At 43.3% G+C, this 18870-nt stretch overlaps 1 protein-coding gene across 3 annotated transcripts in view; it reads left to right on the top strand.

Annotated features, from left to right (window-relative positions):
* INPP5A (inositol polyphosphate-5-phosphatase A) overlaps positions 1 to 18870 on the top strand; it is a 457340-nt gene that overhangs the window by 116569 nt on the left and 321901 nt on the right. For all 3 annotated transcript variants that reach the window (XM_014607835.3, XM_019484184.2, XM_059730011.1), the window contains exon 2: positions 3674 to 3715. In XM_014607835.3, coding sequence (XP_014463321.1) covers positions 3674 to 3715 — 42 coding nt within the window. The remainder of the gene's footprint in view (positions 1 to 3673; positions 3716 to 18870) is intronic.

Below are 18870 nucleotides of genomic sequence, written 5' to 3'. Positions count from 1 at the left end.
GGTGTCCCCCCCTTGCTGGTAAGCAAAGGAGCCAGCCAGCATTTGCATGCATAGCATTTAGTAGGGGTGCACCCATGGAGACTTTGGGGGCTGATATCGATGGCCGATTTTTAAGGAGGCATATCGGCCAATACCAATCCAATACAGCCCCACTCCTTCCCTTACCACAGGGGCCTTGATCTGCCCCCCCATGCCCCTTCCTTTCCCCCTCCCCTTCCACCACAACAGACCAGCTGCACTCAGCTTTCCACACTGCCAGGCTATGCTCCTCACTGCCTATGTGCTGTGCTGCAGCTGAGTGTATGCACGGGCATTTATCGGCCAAATTATTGGCCACATCAGGCTGATTTCCAATGCAGTAAATTTTCTTTATATTGGTGCTGATCCGATATCGGATTGATGTATCAGTGTACCTCTAGCATTTAGTTACATAGCAGGGAGCATTTATCACCCCATCAGCAAAACAAAAGGTCCTCTTATTAGTTCAAGCTGTTCTTAACTTGTTCCAAAAAAGGATGGAGGGACATTACCTGTTGATTAGCTCTGAAGAGTCCTGAGTGGTACAGTCCTGTCTGCCTTTGTCCTGTCTGCCACAGCGCTGACCATAGCCAGCATGTAGCATGCTAGCAAATGCTGAGACATCTGTGTAAGAGGGAAGGGGGGACCCCTGCTCAGCAGGGAGTTGTGAAGGGGGGGAGGAGCAGGAGGAAGCCAAGCAGATGCCTGAAGTCTCTGCCAGAGCTCCAGCCAGGGAGCAGAGGGGAGGGGCCAGCTCTGCTGTGAAGCAGGGAGCCCCACCCAGCCTAGAGAACATGCTGGGATGCTGGGGGAGTCTGGTTTAATTTGAACCAGGAAGGGCTGTTTGAGACAGACATTGCATAAACCGGTTTGAGCCAAATCAGTTGATTCTGATTCTACATTGACCCAGGTGCATCTCAAACCGGTTTCAGCCATTTTCCAACTGGTTTATGGTCAGTGAACATCTATTCTGTTACAGGTTTAAACCAATTTCTGATCACCTAAACCAGTTTGTGTAATGTCTGTCCCTAGCCATAATGGTGGAATAGGATCAGGTTTCATGTGCCTTTTATCTTCAGTACTACATCAGGCAGGTAGTGGTCTGCCTCTTAGTCCCTAGGACTGGCCCTTTCTAGAACATCACAATATTCTGCAATAATATTGTTAAACTACATGGTGGCATTGCATTTGTGCCTGCTTTTTTTTTAATATTGTCAAAGTTGTCTTTGTAGTTGAGAGGGCGGCTGAGAGTGATGCCAAAGAAAACCAGCATTTGGCTTAAAAATCAATCTTTCTACTTAAAAACCCGTAAGCTCCTACAAAGTTTATTCCTTCAGTATACCTAGGCAGGAAATACAATACTGTCTTAATTGTGATGATCTTGCACTTTCAGGGACTTGCAGAGCTAGGACCTACACACTGAATTTCCATGCTGATGTTGTAGGAGCCACCCATTCATTTATGCTTGGAATTTAAATAGTCACCACATCATGTATAAAATGGCTGAAAAATGACTCTGATCTACATTTAAATATACAAGAGCTTTCAAATGGGTCTTTTGCTTTCCTTAAGATGCTTTTTTATAGACCTGTTTGTTTAGGGTTTCATTTCAATTCACCTCTTGAACAGGAAAATCCAACTTCTTCTATAGAAATATGTGTGTGTGTGTGTGTGTGTGTGTATGTATGTATATACATTTTTTTTTTTCAATTTATAATCAATGTGCTTGGTACATAATTTAGTACTACCATATTTACTCACGTAAAACATACCTTTTCCCCCCAAACATAGCTGTCCAAAATTGGTGTGCAAGTCGTAAGTAGAGAAGCATGGAGATGTGGTGTGATGGCTGTTGTGATTCTCTTCCTGCAGGGTGTAGGAAGGGAGGGGCAGAGTTCACTATTCAGGATTAGAGCTACAGCATTAACCCTTTCACAGCCACTGCTGAATTGGCAGCAGCTTAGCCCTGTGAGAGACATGACACTGTAGCTTTTGTTAACAGTACAGAATGTACACTGCCTGTGGTCAGGACTAGACCATGACTCTGTAAAAAAAAATTTTCCATCATTCTCCCTTTCCAAACAGGTGTGTGTTTTATTTTGGGATGTGTGGTATGCAAAAAAATATGGTATGTACATGCCTGATCCACTGTGATGGATATTAGTAGGCAATATGCACTAACCTCAATATGTCATATATATAGTAATCATACTTTTAGGTATAATGTATTACCTCTTAATGTATTACCTCTTAGCTTCTGATTTTGGAGCTCTCAAGTTTTTACTTTTTGTGGGCTTTTGTTAAGCTGAAAAAGGTCAGCAAACGTTTGACTGCTGGCTGAAGTTTTTCCAAATTTTGGAAATTTTTCCCCCCCGTTTTTTAAAATTAAAAACTGTTGTTAACAATCATCAGAAAGAATATGCAAGGTTTGGTGTTTTTCCATACAACTACTAAAAATAATCCTAGCTTTAGACCAGCTGTAAAGTATTTGTTCATGCTTTAAAAATACCTAGTCAGAACTTTTTCAGTGCAGTTTTTATTTTAATATTTTTAGTACTTTTAAAGCCTGTGGGCCTTCTCCTTGCTGGTTTTCTTTGCTAGTGGAATTTTATAAGGCAAATGGCAGACCAGGTTCTTTAGCTGTGGTTGTCAACTTACATTCAGGAAAAGGCTGTATTTTCCCTAAATTTGAACTTGAAAATATGACATTGGTTCGTGTGCAGGGTTGACTTATAATTGGAACAATATGGTAACTTTATTTAGCTGTTTGAAAACTTGTTTTGTGATTGAACATAGCAGGAACTAAATATAGTGCCTTTTTATTTGAAAAAAAACCCTATAATGTTTGTATTATTCCTCAAGGCATAAAGCACATATTGTAGTCTTGGATTTTCATTTCACTAACCTGTATGCTGCATGCCATATGTTGTCCCTTGTTAATAAAATGATCAGGGATCATTTGCTTTGTTTGCCAGAATGTAGAGTAGTGCAAGAAATATCCCTGGTCAAGGCCAGTGTGGATATAGGACACAGGTAGCTAGCTGTACATTTGTGAGGATTTGTTAACTGTATACATAGTCATGTCTAGAGACTACATGTTTCTGAAAGCGGTTCGGTTTAAAGGATAACTTCACATAAATTGTCATAACCTAATTTGTAAACATTTGTGATCATGGCTTCTAATTCAAGAAACTGATATGTTGAGTTCCGTTTTTAGCACTGACACATGCACACGCACACGTGCAAAGTCAACCAGTCTTGGCAGTCAGCCAGGATTTAACTGGCCATGCCATTATTGGGCACTTCTCAACCATTTTGATACTAGACAGGGTCAGTTCACCTCACACCCATATAAGATGGCTGAAACAACAGGCTGAAACTTCATATGCTAAATGAAATGAAATGGCTTTTGGATATTTTTACTGCATTGACACAGAACGGCCAATGTTTCTTTCACCTTGTCTAGTCTATGGGTGGGAATTTGACAAGACAGGGTATGAAACTGAAAGGAGAGTTCTGAGTGAGAGGATAATTTGTTCTCTTTTAGTATGAAAGGAAACTCTCTGTTTGAATATATTAAAGAAAACAATGAGATCCAGATTTTTTTTCAATTGTTCTATACCTCACTCATTACTTTTCATATTTTGTTTTTCAGCCAGAAAATTTACAGAAGAACTGGCTTCGGGAATTTTACCAGGTACGGTAAGAAAATACTCCATAAAGTTCTAAAATGTATATTTCTTTAGTTTATAATTTTTAGGCAAAGATTGATTGTTTTCCTCAATTGATAGCTAGACTGATCTTAGCTATTTTGTGATGAAGGTAGGGAGGCATGTTTTTACTTAGGCAAATTCCAAGCTCAGGTGTTTATCTCTGTTAACATACATAAAATAATTATGAATCTTCCTAAGTTTCCAACAAATGTTTACAGAAGTCTGGAGTATTTACCCTTATCAAGGCTCAGTTACCGCACTCTAAATAAACATGACAACGTATTACAACAGGGGTTGTCAACTGGGAGTACGTGGAAACGGGCTAGGGGATACGCATGGGCAGGCAGGGATGGAGTGCCACCACCCCCCACCCCATGCCACTGCCACCTCCCAGGAGCTAGGGGAGGGTGTGGGGGAGGGCAGCAATTCCCCTCTGCGGGCTGCACGGGCACCACCTGGCTAGCGGGAGGCTCCCACCCCAGCTGGCGATGACCATCCTTGCTGGCAAGAGCATGAAGTGGATGTGGTGGGGAGGAAGAGTTTGCACACAGCAGTGGTGACTGCCATCCACCACCCCATGCTGCCTCCACCACCCGCAACCCTCCCCCACTCTGCATCTGGCTGCTGCCTCCCCTCCCCCGCTCTACCAGAAGTGTACCCAGAAGGGATACACTCCTTAAAAAAAGGTTGAAAACCCCTGTATTACAAAACAATTTCTTTTGGTATTAGCTCAGTGCAAAAATATTGTCTTTAAGCTTTGAGAGAGAGGATTTTATTAGCATGGAAAGAGAAAAAACTCTAAAATGTTGATTACAAGTATAGGTTTACACTTGTATTGGCCAATGAAGTCTTATAATTTTAGCATGAAAGAAGATTGTCTACAGGTTGTCTGACCTTTTAGCTTCTCTTCCCTTTGAAGTTAACAGATTTTGTGAGGGCCAAGATTTCAAAGCTATCTTTCTTTTACAATAGAAAAAAGGTCCCACCCCAGCTGGAGATGACCATTCTTGCTGGCAGGAGCATGAAGCAGAGCTTCACAACTGGCTTAGTTATGAAAGAAGATTGAAGGAGCTGAGATAAGATTATGGAGGAGATGCAGAAAGGGGAATTCTGGCTGTCCAGTAAGAGGGCGTGATATGTGGAGTTATGCTTACTGTCCCTAAATTGCAGACCTAAATGGAAAGTGTTTAGTATTTTCCATGTTTGCCGGTTGCTTGGGGCTAGGAAGGGGTTTTTTTTGCCCTTTCCTGTTGTCACAGGCTGCAAGGTTTTGTTTTTTGGTTGTTTTTTTTTTTTCCCCCCACCTTCCTCAGAAGCACTGAGTGTTGGCTGCAGTCAGTGCTGGGGATTTTTATTGGGGTGTGCCAGTGCTCCTGCTGGGACCAAAATCCAGAGATTTCTGGCTAAATGGTCTTTCCCCTCTGCTCAGGGTCAGACAGATCGCCACATTAGGAATCAGGAAAGAATTTTATCCAATGGTCAGACTGGAACTGACTATGGGGTTTTTTTTGCCTTCCTCTGTCGAGGGGGACATGACTTTTTCTGTTTAATTTCTTGAGCATATTTTAACAAACCCTTGTAGCAGCAGGATACTAACCACCCTTGTCCCCTTGCTTTACCTGTGGCAGGTTAAGGTGCTAAACGTTGTAGTTGTCTTTGGAAATGTACTTTCTATGAGTTGGATTCACTAGACTAGGAAAGCTTCCCATATTATGATTATTTGAGTTGGAGCAGGGTTATAGGAAAGTAGGGGAGGAAGGGATCTCACAAGGTCATCTAGTCCAGGCCCCTGCTCAAGGCATAATCATCCCTGACTAAACCATTCTAGCTTTTCCAGCCTGTTCTTGGGATGGCGATTCCACAGCTTCTTGAGTCTGTTCCAGTACTTGACTACCCTCATACATGGAAAGTTCCTCCCAATCTCCAACCTAAATTTCTTTTTCTCCTAGTGAGAAAATTCTTCCCTTGCTGCAACTTAAAACTGTTGCTCCTTGTTTTGTCATCTGCCACCACTGAGAACATTTTATCTCCATTCTCTTTTGAACCCCCCTTTAGGTAGTTGAAGGCTGCTATTAAATCTCCCCTCAGTTTCCTCTTGTCTAAGCTAAACTAAATAAGCCCAGTTCCCTCAGTCTTTCCTCATAAGTCATGTCCTCCAGCCCTCTCATCATTTTTGTCACCCTCCGCTGGACTTTCTCCAATTTGTCCACATCCTTTCGGTAGTTGGGGGGGGCGGGGGGCGGGTGAGTAAAAGCTGAACATAGTGGCCTTACCAGTGCTGAATAGAGATGTGGCCTTACCAGTGCTGAATAGAGAGGAATAATCACTTTGCTTGACCTACTGGCAGCATACCCAGTGCAGCCCAGTATGCTGTTTAGCCTTCTTGGTAACAAGGGCACACTGTTGGCTAATATTCATATTATTCTCCACTGTAACCTCCAGGTCCTTTTCTGCAGAGCTGCTGCCCAGCCAGTCAGCCCCCAGCCTGTACTGGTGCATGGAATCATTCCATCCTAGAGCAGGGGCAGGCAATTATTTTGGGTGGAGGGCCGCGTGCTAAACTTTGGCAAGCCATCAAGGGCCACATGACAGGCAGCCCGGGGCAGACAAATACTAATTTTCTAAAATTTTTAGGGGCCCCGTGGGCCAGATAGAATGGCCTGGTGGGCCACATCTGGCCCATGGGCCGCATTTTGCCCATCCCTGTCCTAGATTATTCTGAAGACCGTTATGAAATCCCTCCTCAGTCTTCTGTTCTCTTGGCTGAATAACCCTAGTTCTTTCAGCCTTTTCTTATAAGTCTTGCCTTCCAGGACCATAATAGTTTTTGTTGCTCTCTGCTGGACTCTCTCCAAACAACAGCATGCTATTGGCTCATGTTTAGTTTTATGTTGTACTGTAACCCCCAGGTCCTTCTCTGCTGTACTGCAGCCTAGCCAATCATTCTCCAGTCTTTATTTTTGCATGTAATTATTCCATCCCAAGGGCAGAACTTTGTTCTTGTTGAATCTCATCTGATTGATTGTAAACCAGTTCTCCAGTCTATCCAGATCGTTCTGATTATTTACCCTGCCCTCCAGATGTCTACAGTTTCACCCAACTTGGATGTCATCCTCAACTTTGCTAAGTACGAACTCAGTCTCATCGTCCAGTCATTAATAAAGATATTGAACAGTATCGGACTAGTTATGCATCCATGTTACAGTACTTTCATCTAGTTGGTATTTCCTTAGCTTGTTAATGAGGATGTCATGGGAGATAGAGTCAAGCCTTGCTAAAGTCAAGGTATATCACATCCACTGCTCTCCCCCCGTGCATAGTGCATATTTGTCCCAGAGCACTGAAGAAACAGTTTTTAAAATGCAGGGAACTTACCATGTATTTATTTCCTATGACAAATTATTTTAGCATAGATCTAATGTAATTTAATATAGTACTCATTAATTTGCATATGCTTAAATAACTCCCAAAGGCTTCTATTTTTCCTCTCTCCCTTGTGGTACAGAGAACAATCATTCATAGTTCATAGGTTCATAGATGTTAGGGTCGGAAGGGACCTCAATAGATCATCGAGTCCGACCCCCTGCATAAGCAGGAAAGAGTGCTGGGTCTAGATGACCCCAGCTAGATACTCATCTAACCTCCTCTTGAAGACCCCCAGGATAGGGGAGATCACCACCTCCCTTGGGAGCCCGTTCCAGACCTTGGCCACTCGAACTGTGAAGAAGTTCTTCCGAATGTCCAATCTAAATCTGCTCTCTGCTAGCTTGTGGCCAATGTTTCTTGTAACCCCCGGGGGCGCCTTGGTGAATAAATACTCACCAATTCCCTTCTGTGCCCCCGTGATGAACTTATAGGCAGCCACAAGGTCGCCTCTCAACCTTCTCTTGCGGAGGCTGAAAAGATCCAGTTTCTCTAGTCTCTCCACGTAGGGCTTGGTCTGTAGGCCCTTGACCATACGAGTTGCCCTTCTCTGGACCCTCTCCAGGTTATCCGCATCCTTCTTGAAGTGTGGCGCCCAGAATTGCACGCAGTACTCCAACTGCGGTCTGACCAGCGCCCGATAGAGGGGAAGTATCACCTCCTTGGACCTATTCATCGTGCATCTGCTGATGCACGATAAAGTGCCATTGGCTTTTCTGATGGCTTCGTCACACTGCCGGCTCATGTTCATCTTGGAGTCCACTAGGACTCCAAGATCCCTTTCCACCTCTGTGCCACCCAGCAGGTCATTCCCTAGGCTGTAGGTGTGCTGGACATTTTTCCTCCCTAGGTGCAGCACTTTGCATTTCTCCTTGTTGAACTGCATCCTGTTGTTTTCTGCCCACTTGTCCAACCTATCCAGGTCTGCCTGCAGCTGTTCCCATTGGGTAGGGGAGCAGGTCAGAAGGGAATAGGGATGTGTGCCTTAAAGTTAACTAGCGTCCAGACGTATTGCCATTTACCTGAACCCAATATGACTTTGAATTTAAAACAACCACCAGTAATTAGATTCTATAAATGGAATACTATAAATGTGTTATAGTATTCCATGTATCAAATTTAATTAGTGAAAGGTCATCTTAAATTTCTCCCCCACGCTGCTGTGGCAGGGAAAGCAGCAGAGGGAGGTCATGGACCAGATCCCTGTCCTTGCTCCCCTACTCCTCGACCTCCTTACTTGCTTCCTACCACATACCCCCTGCTGCCTGTTCCCCCTTCTGTTTGCCCCCCGCCCAGTGCTTGCCCTCTGCCACGTACCCGCTTGTTTCCTTTCCCTGCCATACCTGTACCAGCTCCTCTAGTCCCTGCTCCCTCTTGTAGCCTTCACCTTTCCCTCTTGCCCCCATGTGTCTATACCTGATCACTGCCACCTGTCTTCCCCTTTCCTCCCCCACCGTTTACTAGGGATGTAAATATTCTCTTAAAATTATCTGTTTAACCTCCTCTAATTATACCAGTTAAATGGTTAACCGATAATATGCCAGCTTGGACCTGGATGCTTCTGAGAGCCCTACCTCAGGGCCTTTGGGGGGGCGGGGAGGAGGGGTGGTAGCAAGCCTGGCCAGACAACACTGCCCATTTGAAGCCACAGCAGCAGCAGGCAAGGAGATTTCCCAGCCTGGTGCAGCTTCTGGAAGGGAGGGAGCACCTGTGAACAAGCAGCTAATTGCTTAATTGATGAATCATTGGGCTACCTGCTGTTTTCTTTAACTTCACAGACTATGGGTACTAGTCCCCCTCCTTGCCCCTCCTCCTCAGCCTCCCTCTCTCCTTCCTTCCTGCCTGCTCTGCTGCCTTTCTGTTCCTGAGGCACTACTCCACTTCCCTTCCCTGCTGGACTGCACACCACACTAAACGTTAACCAGTTATGCATTACCAATATAAATCTACTCATTTAAATGTTTAACCTTTCATGTTCCTACTGCTTACCTTCAGCTGCAGTTCTGCTCTGGTTCTGTGACTGTCAGAGACAGCCCCAAACCATCCAGGCCAGGGGGAAGTGACAGCAGATCCCAGACAAGCTGATTCAGGGCTGCAGGGACTGGAGCCAGAGCAGAATGTAGGGTTAGGGGGAGGTGCAGCTGGCAGGGGCAGACTGTATGGTATCCCCTGCACTCCCCTTGAGCCACATGTACAAGTCCCCCTGTTTTCCCCCATTCCTCCCTACAGTCTCCCTCATGTTCCCCCAGCTCCCCCCCCCCCTTGCACCAAATGAGACATCCTGGCCTAGGGCAGGCAGCAGCTCAACACTGGCTTCAGCCCTGAGCCTGAGGCCAAAGATTAGTTTAGCTGCCTCTTACCCTAGGCTGGTACTCAAATCCAAAATAAGGTATTTGCTTTTCCCTCCCCTTTTTTCCCCCTTTTTGCCCCCCCCCACCATGTGATCACAATCACATCTTGGATTCAAGTAAATACAGTAGTTTTATGTGATAGTCCTGCTATACTATTCAAATTCTACAATAAGGTGGTGATGGTTGTCAAAAGTGATGGAACTGTTTTGTCATGGGGAGACTCCAGAGGTGGCTTGGGGCACACATCTTCTCAATGGGATAGCCTCAGTTTTCATAGATTCATAGATGTTAGGGTCGGAAGGGACCTCAATAGATCATCGAGTCCGACCCCCTGCATCGGCAGGAAAGAGTGCTGGGTTTAGATGACCCCAGCTAGATGCCTATCCAACCTCCTCTTGAAGACCCCCAGGGTAGGGGAGAGCACCACCTCCCTTGGGAGCCCATTCTAGACCTTGGCCACCCTAACTGTGAAGAAGTTCTTCCTAATATCTAGTCTAAATCTGCTGTCTGCTAGCTTGTGGCCATTATTTCTTGTAACCCCCGGGGGCGCCTTGGTGAATGAAACCTCACCAATTCCCTTCTGTGCCCCCGTGATGAACTTATAGGTAGCCACAAGGTCGCCTCTCAACCTTCTCTTGCGGAGGCTAAAAAGGTCCAGGTTCTTTAGCCTCTCCTTGTAGGGCTTGGCCTGCAAGCCCTTAACCATATGAGTTGCCCTTCTCTGGACCATCTCCAGGTTATCCACATCTCTCTCGAAGTGCGGTGCCTAGAATTGGACACAGTATTCCAACTGTGGTCTGACCAGCTCCCGATAGAGGGGAAGTATCACCTCCTTGGATTTATTAGTCATGCATCTGTTGATGCACGATAAAGTGCCATTAGCTTTTCTGATGGCTTTGTCACACTGCTGACTCATGTTCATCTTGGAGTCCATCTACTAGGACTCCAAGATCCCTTTCCGCTTCCGTGCCACCAAGCAGGTCATTTCCTAGGCAGTAGGTATGCTGGACATTTTTCCTCCCTAGGCGCAGCACTTTGCATTTGTCCTTGTTGAATTGCATTCTGTTTTTTTCTGCCCACTTGTCCAACCTGTCCAAGTCTGCTTGTAGCTGTTACCTGCCCTCCGGCGTGTCCCCTTCTCCCCATAGCTTTGTGTCATCTGCAAACTTGGACAGAGTACACTTCACTCCCTTGTCCAAGTCGCTGATGAAGACATTAAAGAGTATCGGTCCAAGGACCGAGCCCTGCGGGACCCCCCTGCCCACACCCTTCCAGGTCGAAACCGACCCATCCACCACAACTCTCTGGGTGCGACCCTCTAGCCAATTCACCACCCACCGGACTGTGTAGTCGTCCAAGTCACAGCTTCTTAACTTGTTCACCAGTATGGGGTAGGATACCGTATCGAAGGCCTTCCTGAATTCTAAGTATACGACATCCACCCCTACTCCTGCATCCAGGCGTTTTGTAACCTGGTCATAAAAAGAGACTAGATTAGTCAGGCATGATCTGCCTGCTATGAACCCGTGCTGGTTTCCCCTCAGCATAATTTTTCCTGCCGGGCTCTCGCAAATGTGAGCCTTGATAATTTTTTCAAAGACTTTGCCAAGGATGGAGGTGAGACTGACCGGCCTTTTCAGCCAATTCCACATGACCTGGTGGATTTAGAAGGCAAATCCACTGTTTTTTTTTTCCCTTCTGTGTTTATGGAGGACTGAAATAGAGCCCAGCATTAAAAAAAACTTGAGTCATTTTAGCAAGCAGTTTCTTCAGCACCTTGCTCCATAGAAGGGAGTAATCTGGTCTGTGGTTAGCAGCAGTGTATGTCACATAAAGATCTTAGCCAATCCACAAGTTTTGTTTGAAAACAGAAATCAGAAGTCCTTAACATCTGGCAGTATGGTCTGTGCCTGTGTGACGGGGCCAGCCATGTAGGTGCTTCAAAATATAGTGGTTTCAATAACAATTTTATTGAAAAAGAATTAGCATTTTAAATTATTTTCCTATTAAAAAAAAAAACAACAACAAAATTAATGCATTAATGACTACTTGCTCAATTCAGAATATTTGCATTAAAGATGGTTCATTTCCATATTGGCTTGAAAGGAAGAAAAAGCAATCCATATTCTTCCTCTAAGAAGACTTTTAATAAGGCCACATTTTGCTTGTCATTTTCATAAGAGCAAATGAGCAAGACAAAGAATGCCATCTGATACTGCACACAGGTGTCATCTTTTTAATATGCTGATGGTATTTCAAAGAGTCTGCTTATTATCTCAAACTTTCCTTCTGAAGTGCTGATAAAATACTGAAAGCTGAATAATTTAATCAAGGCCTCAATTTGATCATTTTTAAAGATTTAATTATCTGTGGCCTTACAACACACTAGCCGGGAAACTGTAGGGGCCACAGGCATAATTTAAGAGCTATTCAGAGAAAAATAAATAGGAAATTCAACAATGATGATGGATTTTCTATTGCGTAACAATCTGTTGTATTAATCTCATTGTGAATCTACAGTAGCTTTCAGGGGATCAACATTTTTGTTCATCTTGCAGCTGAAAGAGAGTTAAACAGGTAGTGAGGCGACTAATGTAGCACAGAAAAGTTATTACTATAATACTTGATGTTTCTTGCATTCTTTTTTAAGTTAGATTCTTTAAAATAATCTAAAATGAGAAATATCCAGATCTTGCATCCTGCAGCAGTATACCAGGCTCCTAAAAGGTTGGATTTGCTTGCTATGCCATTTTGGATTTAGTATTACAATAATTATTTGCATAAAACACCACATGGCTGTTTAAACTAACCCTTATGAAAAATGCCCTCAAATCCTTTTAATAATGGATTTTTTTTGCTCAGAAAACCTGGGTCTAAAGTGTTTCTATAGATACATAAATATAAGCAGGATATGTTTATTTATTTTACAACAGTTATTTATTTTTGTGTATTTATCTAAAATTCTCAACGTTCATTTACTTATCGCTAAAACTGCATGGGAAATAATCTTCCCATCACAAAAATGGTTCTCATCCTGTACTGAGACAAAACAGATTTCTATTTTTGCCCCCCCCCCCCCCGCGTTCCCCCCCCCCGGAAAAGCAAGTGTGATCCCAGAATAGACCATACTCTACAGCAGCTGCTTGAACCTAGCTCTCCCACATCCCACAAGGGTGTCCTAACCCCTGGCTTTTAGCCAGTCTCATTCGCTTTCTGGCCAAATTAATGTTTGTTTATACAAAATAGAACATCTTTAACAGAGAAAGAATTGGGGTGGGGCGGGGGGAAACTGACTGATTTTTATAGCTGGGTGCTTAAGGAATTCACTGTTGGAAATCCCAAATTCAAGATTGTTTTATCTGATTAGGAGCCAGGACTTTTATGCTGGGCCACCTACATCCAAAATGATTCTCTTAACCACTGGGTCTTTGGGTGGATCTTCCTCTTCTCTTCCCAGCAAAAAAAAATTAAAAAAAAAAGAAAAGAAAAGAAAAAAAGTTACATAAAAATGTCCTGGTTATGTCTTCTTATCACTGATATAGCAGTGAAGCAGTAAGACAGCTGAGAGCATTCTCAAAAATAGTGCAGTTTAGTAGTTTGAACTTTTGCACCTTTCTTTGTTTACTGGGATTTGTTGTTTAGAGTGTATTTGCAATTGTAATGAGATGTAGTAAGAAAATTTATAAAAGCTCTTAGGGATGGGATGTGTCATTTTACTATGGGATTGTTTAGTGCCTAATAAATTGGGCCCTTAGCTAACTGAGATATTTAGGCATTGCCCCTTCTAGTTCAAGATGCACAGTATTTTTTTTGGTTTTGTTTTTAATCTTTAATGTTTAGTTGCTTTGGAATACATACCCAGATTAATTTCATCAACAGTACTGGAAAATGTCTTTAGAATGCACTTTTAACACTTCTTCTTAAACTTGAAACCCAGAGAAACCACAAAACCACAGTTTTTTCCATCCTTCTGAGGAATTCAGTTTGCATATATAGTTGTGTCAACACATTGCTTAATCTTTGGCAACTAAAGTTCTTCTGCAAGCGCTGAAAATATTATCTACAGAAAAATAGGAATAATTGGTAGTCTCATTATCTTGTATTTCTAGAAAGCAATGCCCATTGAGACGGAATGTTATTTTGATAATTTATTCTAATGTTTCTTTTCACCCCATCTTTCTGGTTTTTACAAGAAACACCTTAATGTAGTAACAGTATCACATTTCATTTTGGTTTTGTGAAGAAAAAACAGTTTTAAATTTCAGTAAATAAAAATTTACTAACTTTAGTGTCAAACTGTGTAACTTATTAAGTACTTATAATAAGCAATTGTCCTGAAAATGTGGTAGCCACAGGAGTACTAAAAAATTAATGGGAACATTTCAGTTTCATGATCACATATGAAAGTATTAAATACTTTTGCCTATCTTACAAATAAAATACTAAAAATGAAATGTCTGGAAAGATCTGATATATATTTCAATATATTGTTTGTCCAAGTGCAAAAAGCTACAAAATAAAATTGCTTTCACTTTTCTTTTTAGTGATATTCTTGATAATACAATGTTTCAGTTGACATGCTGTAGGTTTGAGTGTTTTGAGAGCTGCACAGAAATGTTATTTTGTCTAATCTGTTTCTATGTAAACTAAAAATAAAGAAAATAAATGCAGTGATTTATCTAAATTTTTATAAAGTACAAATAATATAATAACCTTTAAAACATAAAATACGTATTTAATCTTAACGTTAATCTAATTTGTAGCTACAGATACTTTATAATTTGTCTACCAGTGGGCTAGCTACTAATATACAATTCCCAGGACAATAAGAAGATACAATGAAACAAAACCTAACTGTACAATATCAAAAAATGCTTAATGTTGAATAGACTCAAGAATATATCTCAGAGAAAGTGATGCACCTTATCTGTGTTGTTTAGAACTGAAATAAACAAAACACTGAATAAATGCAGTATAAGAAATAATCTTGCATGAGCATAAGGATAGACTTGATGGCTAGGGACAGACATCACACACAAACTGGTTAAAGTGATCAGAAACTGATTTAAACCTGTAACAGAACAGATGTTCAGTGCACATAAACCAGTTTGAGAAAAACCTGGTTCAATGTAGTATCAGACTTGGCTCAAACTGGTTTATGCAATGTCTGCCCCAGACCCCTTGCTGGTTTTAAATTAATTCAGACTCCACAGCATGCTCTCTAGGCTGGGCAGGGTTCCCTGCTCTACAGCAGGCCTGGCCCCTCCCCTCTGCTCCCTGGCTGTAGCTTCAACAGTCTCTGCAAGCATCTATCTGGCTTCTGCTTCTGCTTCCCCCCTTCCCTCCCCCCAGCCCCATCCACACAGTCTCTGCTAAGCGGGTGTTCCCCCATTCCTCACAGACACCTCTCACCATTAGTTAGCAGACCATGTGCTGGCTACCTCGGAGCTGTGGCACACAGGACAAAGGCAGAATCAACAGATAGCTGGTAATGTCCCTCTGTTTTCTTAATGGGGTGATAAACACTGAGTTGGCGGTGATAACATTCCCTGCTGGGCTATTCAGGGTGGGGACAGACCCCTCCCTAATCACAGCATCCTGCCTCACCCCTCAGCTCAGGGCTGTGCAAGGGAAGGGAGGGCTGCTCTAGTACCCGTCAGCTTCTAGCCTGAGCCACTGCCACTGTCTGGTTACAAAACTGATTTAGCCTAGCCAGGTTAGACTTTGTCTGTCCCTAGCCAATGTCACAACAAGATTTTCCATCTCTTCCAAATTGTGTGTAATAAGATTCTTCCTTCTAACTGGGCGTGTCTATGTCTTCATTAATGTACTTTTGTTATTGCACATAAAGTTTAGTACCTCTAAAATGAGGTACTACACAGGTTGCCCTAATGCGTATTAAGAAAAGCAAATGCCTTTTTAGTGACACTTAATGCGCAGTAGACCAATTCTACTGCACATTAGCATATTAGCACTGTTTTTGACTTGATGCTTTAAAGCTCAGTAGAATTAGGCTACTGTGCATTAAAGTACATGTGTAGACACACCCACTATCATGCTTCCTCTCTGTACACTAATCTCTATAGCTAAATCTATAATATTAATTTTGTATTTAGTCTTCTTTTAATACACAAATACATTATAAAAATACAGGATTGTGATTTAGCTTTATGAGAGAAAATTTTAGAAAAAGCAGTCTGGAAGAAAGATCAGATTTTGATGACTGGTACATATTAATATCAAAAGAAACTCATCAGCTTCCATATTCAGTTCCTTGGTTATGTTACAGTGTGTTGGTTTTCCTTGCATGGATTTTTCAGAGGTATTTTAATAGCTGATATTCATGTCCAAATGTTGATGGAGACATGCTGTTTAAACAAGTTGCAGTATTATCACTCAAAAATCTGTAGTTAGGTACCACAAATAACATAATAATTCAAGTATTTATTAACCTGAAGGTTGCTTATAATTTCAAGTTTATTCTGCAAATATAAGGGGGAGAAAGTTTTATATTTCTTTAATGAAAGTTGAAATTCTTATGACGTTATTAGGCTTCAGGAGATAAGGCGTCAAGAAAAATGTGAATTATAAGACTTTCTATGAAATCATGGGAGATGGCATAGCTGAATTATTTTTCTCTGAAGTTACATTCCTCTTCTTGCATCTCACTGACCTTTAGTTTTTTAATGAAGCTATGGCTCTCCCTGTGCTATGCTATAGCCTTAGGTTCCCCAGTGCGGGGGAGGGGGTCAAGGCAGGGAGGAGTTGGTGTGGCTACACTTCAGTCATGTGGCAAGGACTACAGCAGAAGGGGACCTCTGCCTATGTTGTGCCAGAGTTGGGTAGCAGGGGATCTGCCAGAGAGGGGGGCTTTTTCCACACTGCACTGCGCTACAGGTAAGCACTAGGGAGAAGTAGAGGTGGTGGCTGGGTCCCATTGTCCATCTGCCAATGGCCCCCTGCCAGAAAACGTTGCCAACCCCTTGTGCTTAGGCTTTTGTCCATTCAGGTGCAGGAGTAACACTCCTGGCTATTGCTTATTATTGTCTGAAACTAAAGGCTGTCTTAAAATGTTCCAACCAGCATTTTTTGCACTATGATCAGCAAAAATCTCTCTGTTTAATTTCCCCCTTCCCTGTCCCACCGGCACAGACCCGAGCCCAGGTCTGCCTGCTGTCCCCTTCCCCCGTTGCTGCTGCAGCATTTCTCTACTTGCTGCTACCGCAGCAGGCGTATGGCCAGCTCCAGCAGTAGCCTCAAGTGAACTGGCCTGGGAAGGGGTTTAATTCCCGCCTCCCTGTCCCACCAGCATAGACTCAAGCCAGAGTTTTCCTGGTGCTCCCCCCTCACTGTTGCAGGAGCAGGGGCATGGCCAGACAGTAGCCAGTATGCCCCCCTTGAGGCAGAGAGGACAGGGAAGGGCATTATTCCCCCCTCTGCCTCTGAAGAGCCACAGCTGGAGTCTGGCAGCCCCGGCCACTACTGCCTATCACTCCCTGTGCAGGATGAGTGGTGGAAAAGCTCCCTCCCTGCCCCCTCCATGAGACACCGGAGCAATGGGGGAAATAACCCCGCACCCTGCCTCTCACCTAAGGGGGCCATGCCAGCTGGCCTCTGACCATGCCCCTGCCGCTGGAACGGCAAGGGTCCAGGGACCGTGATGGGGGCAGCAGCCCCTGTCATGGTTTCCCAGGAGTACAAGCCACAAGCACAAGTAGAGAACACAGCCCAACCCAGGGCTGCAGAACATGCAGGGATCCTGTGGGACTCTGGTTTATCTTAAACCAGGAAGGGGTCTGGCACAGACATTGCATAAACCAGTTTGGGCCAAATCAGTTAAGTCTGATACTACATTCAAACAGGTTTATCTCAAACTGGTTTCAACCATTTTGAAACTTGTGTATGTGCACTGAACTTATGTTCTGTTACAAGTTTAAATCAGTTGCAGGTTTAAACCTGTTTATTTGTAACTTCTGTCCCTAGCCAACAATTTTCTCTTTGTGTTAGCATTCTTTACCAGATAGTGCTCCACTCCATGTGGGTACTTTGGTACCTGCACTCTCCTGCACGTGCACTCTTCACAGTGAAAAATATCTGATTTTAGATCCATTAATGCTAAAGTTATTCTGCCTGCTTTGAGCTTTGCCACTAGCACTCAAAATCTGCCCCAGTGCTCTGGTACTCTAGCACAGTGTTTAGCATTAACCCTTTTGTCTTCTGAGCATCTATTTTCCTTGGTACTCTGGCCTTGTCTTTCTTTTTTTTGTAGGGAGAAAGAAGTATACTGTGTGACGTTATGTACTGTGAGTGCAGTAAAAAGTGTTCAGGGAAGATGATATCTTGGTTGTATTGTCTTTCCTTCAAGACAAACACAAAATGCCAGATTGATTTGTAAGTGTTACTTCAGAGGCTGTGATAGGATCATAGGAAAGTAGGCTGGAAGGGACCTCACAAGGTCAGATAGTCTGACTTCCTGCCTAAAGCAGAATCATCCCTGATGCAGCCAACCATCCCAGCCAAGGGTCTGCCAAACCGGCTTGTGAAAATTTACAAGGATGGAGATTCTGTGACTTCCCTAGGTAGCCCGTTACAATGCTTGACCCAGCATTGCAGTGTAAGGACATTACTCCTGGTCCTGTCCTTTATGGCCAAGAGAAAAGCCCACCTCCATCGTTTTTGATGCATGGAATACTTTTTCAAGGACATGATGGAGACTTCTCTAAAGACTGGTACCAAGCTAACCTGCAGTGTTTTTAAAAGTAAACCCCCTAGAGAAAAAACAGCGGACACTAAACAATTATCAAGCAAGAAGGCACATGGCTTTTATGACCCTTTAATCATAAATCCTTTTCGTTTTTGGGAAGTTCTGCAGTTGCATCACTCAAATGCCTTAAGGCTGCTTGCAGTCAAAAAAAGGGGGAAAAAAAGATGCCTTACCAGAGGAAGCAGTATGTTTGTTGAGCCTGGTTCTGCAACATCTGTATCAATCAGGTGCTTCACCGGGGCTTTATCTAATAGTGATTCAATCAGCTATCAGATAAAAGCCCCACTAAAGCACCTGATCTATACGGATATGGGCCGAGCCTGGTCCAACTAACACTCTGCCTCTTCTAGGCATGTGCTGGGCCTGGCACAGGATCTCACCAAGTTTAAAGTAAAGCGCCATTTTGGGGGGCTTTTTAATATCTGTAAGCAGTCTGTTTTCACTCTTTAAACCAAAGGATTCAGGAAGCATTGAATGGGTGATGTGAGGATGGTCCCCACATCTCAAGCACTCATTATGACATTGGAAGCAGAGCCTCATTTCTGAGTTTAACTCAGGCAGTGAGAGAAGGTTAGTAGTGTTTCAGTTGACAGTTGGACCC

The sequence above is a fragment of the Alligator mississippiensis genome, chromosome 6 (assembly GCF_030867095.1).
Source record: "Alligator mississippiensis isolate rAllMis1 chromosome 6, rAllMis1, whole genome shotgun sequence".
NCBI classification, from domain to species: domain Eukaryota; kingdom Metazoa; phylum Chordata; order Crocodylia; family Alligatoridae; genus Alligator; species Alligator mississippiensis.
This window is presented reverse-complemented; position numbering and strand designations above follow the sequence as displayed.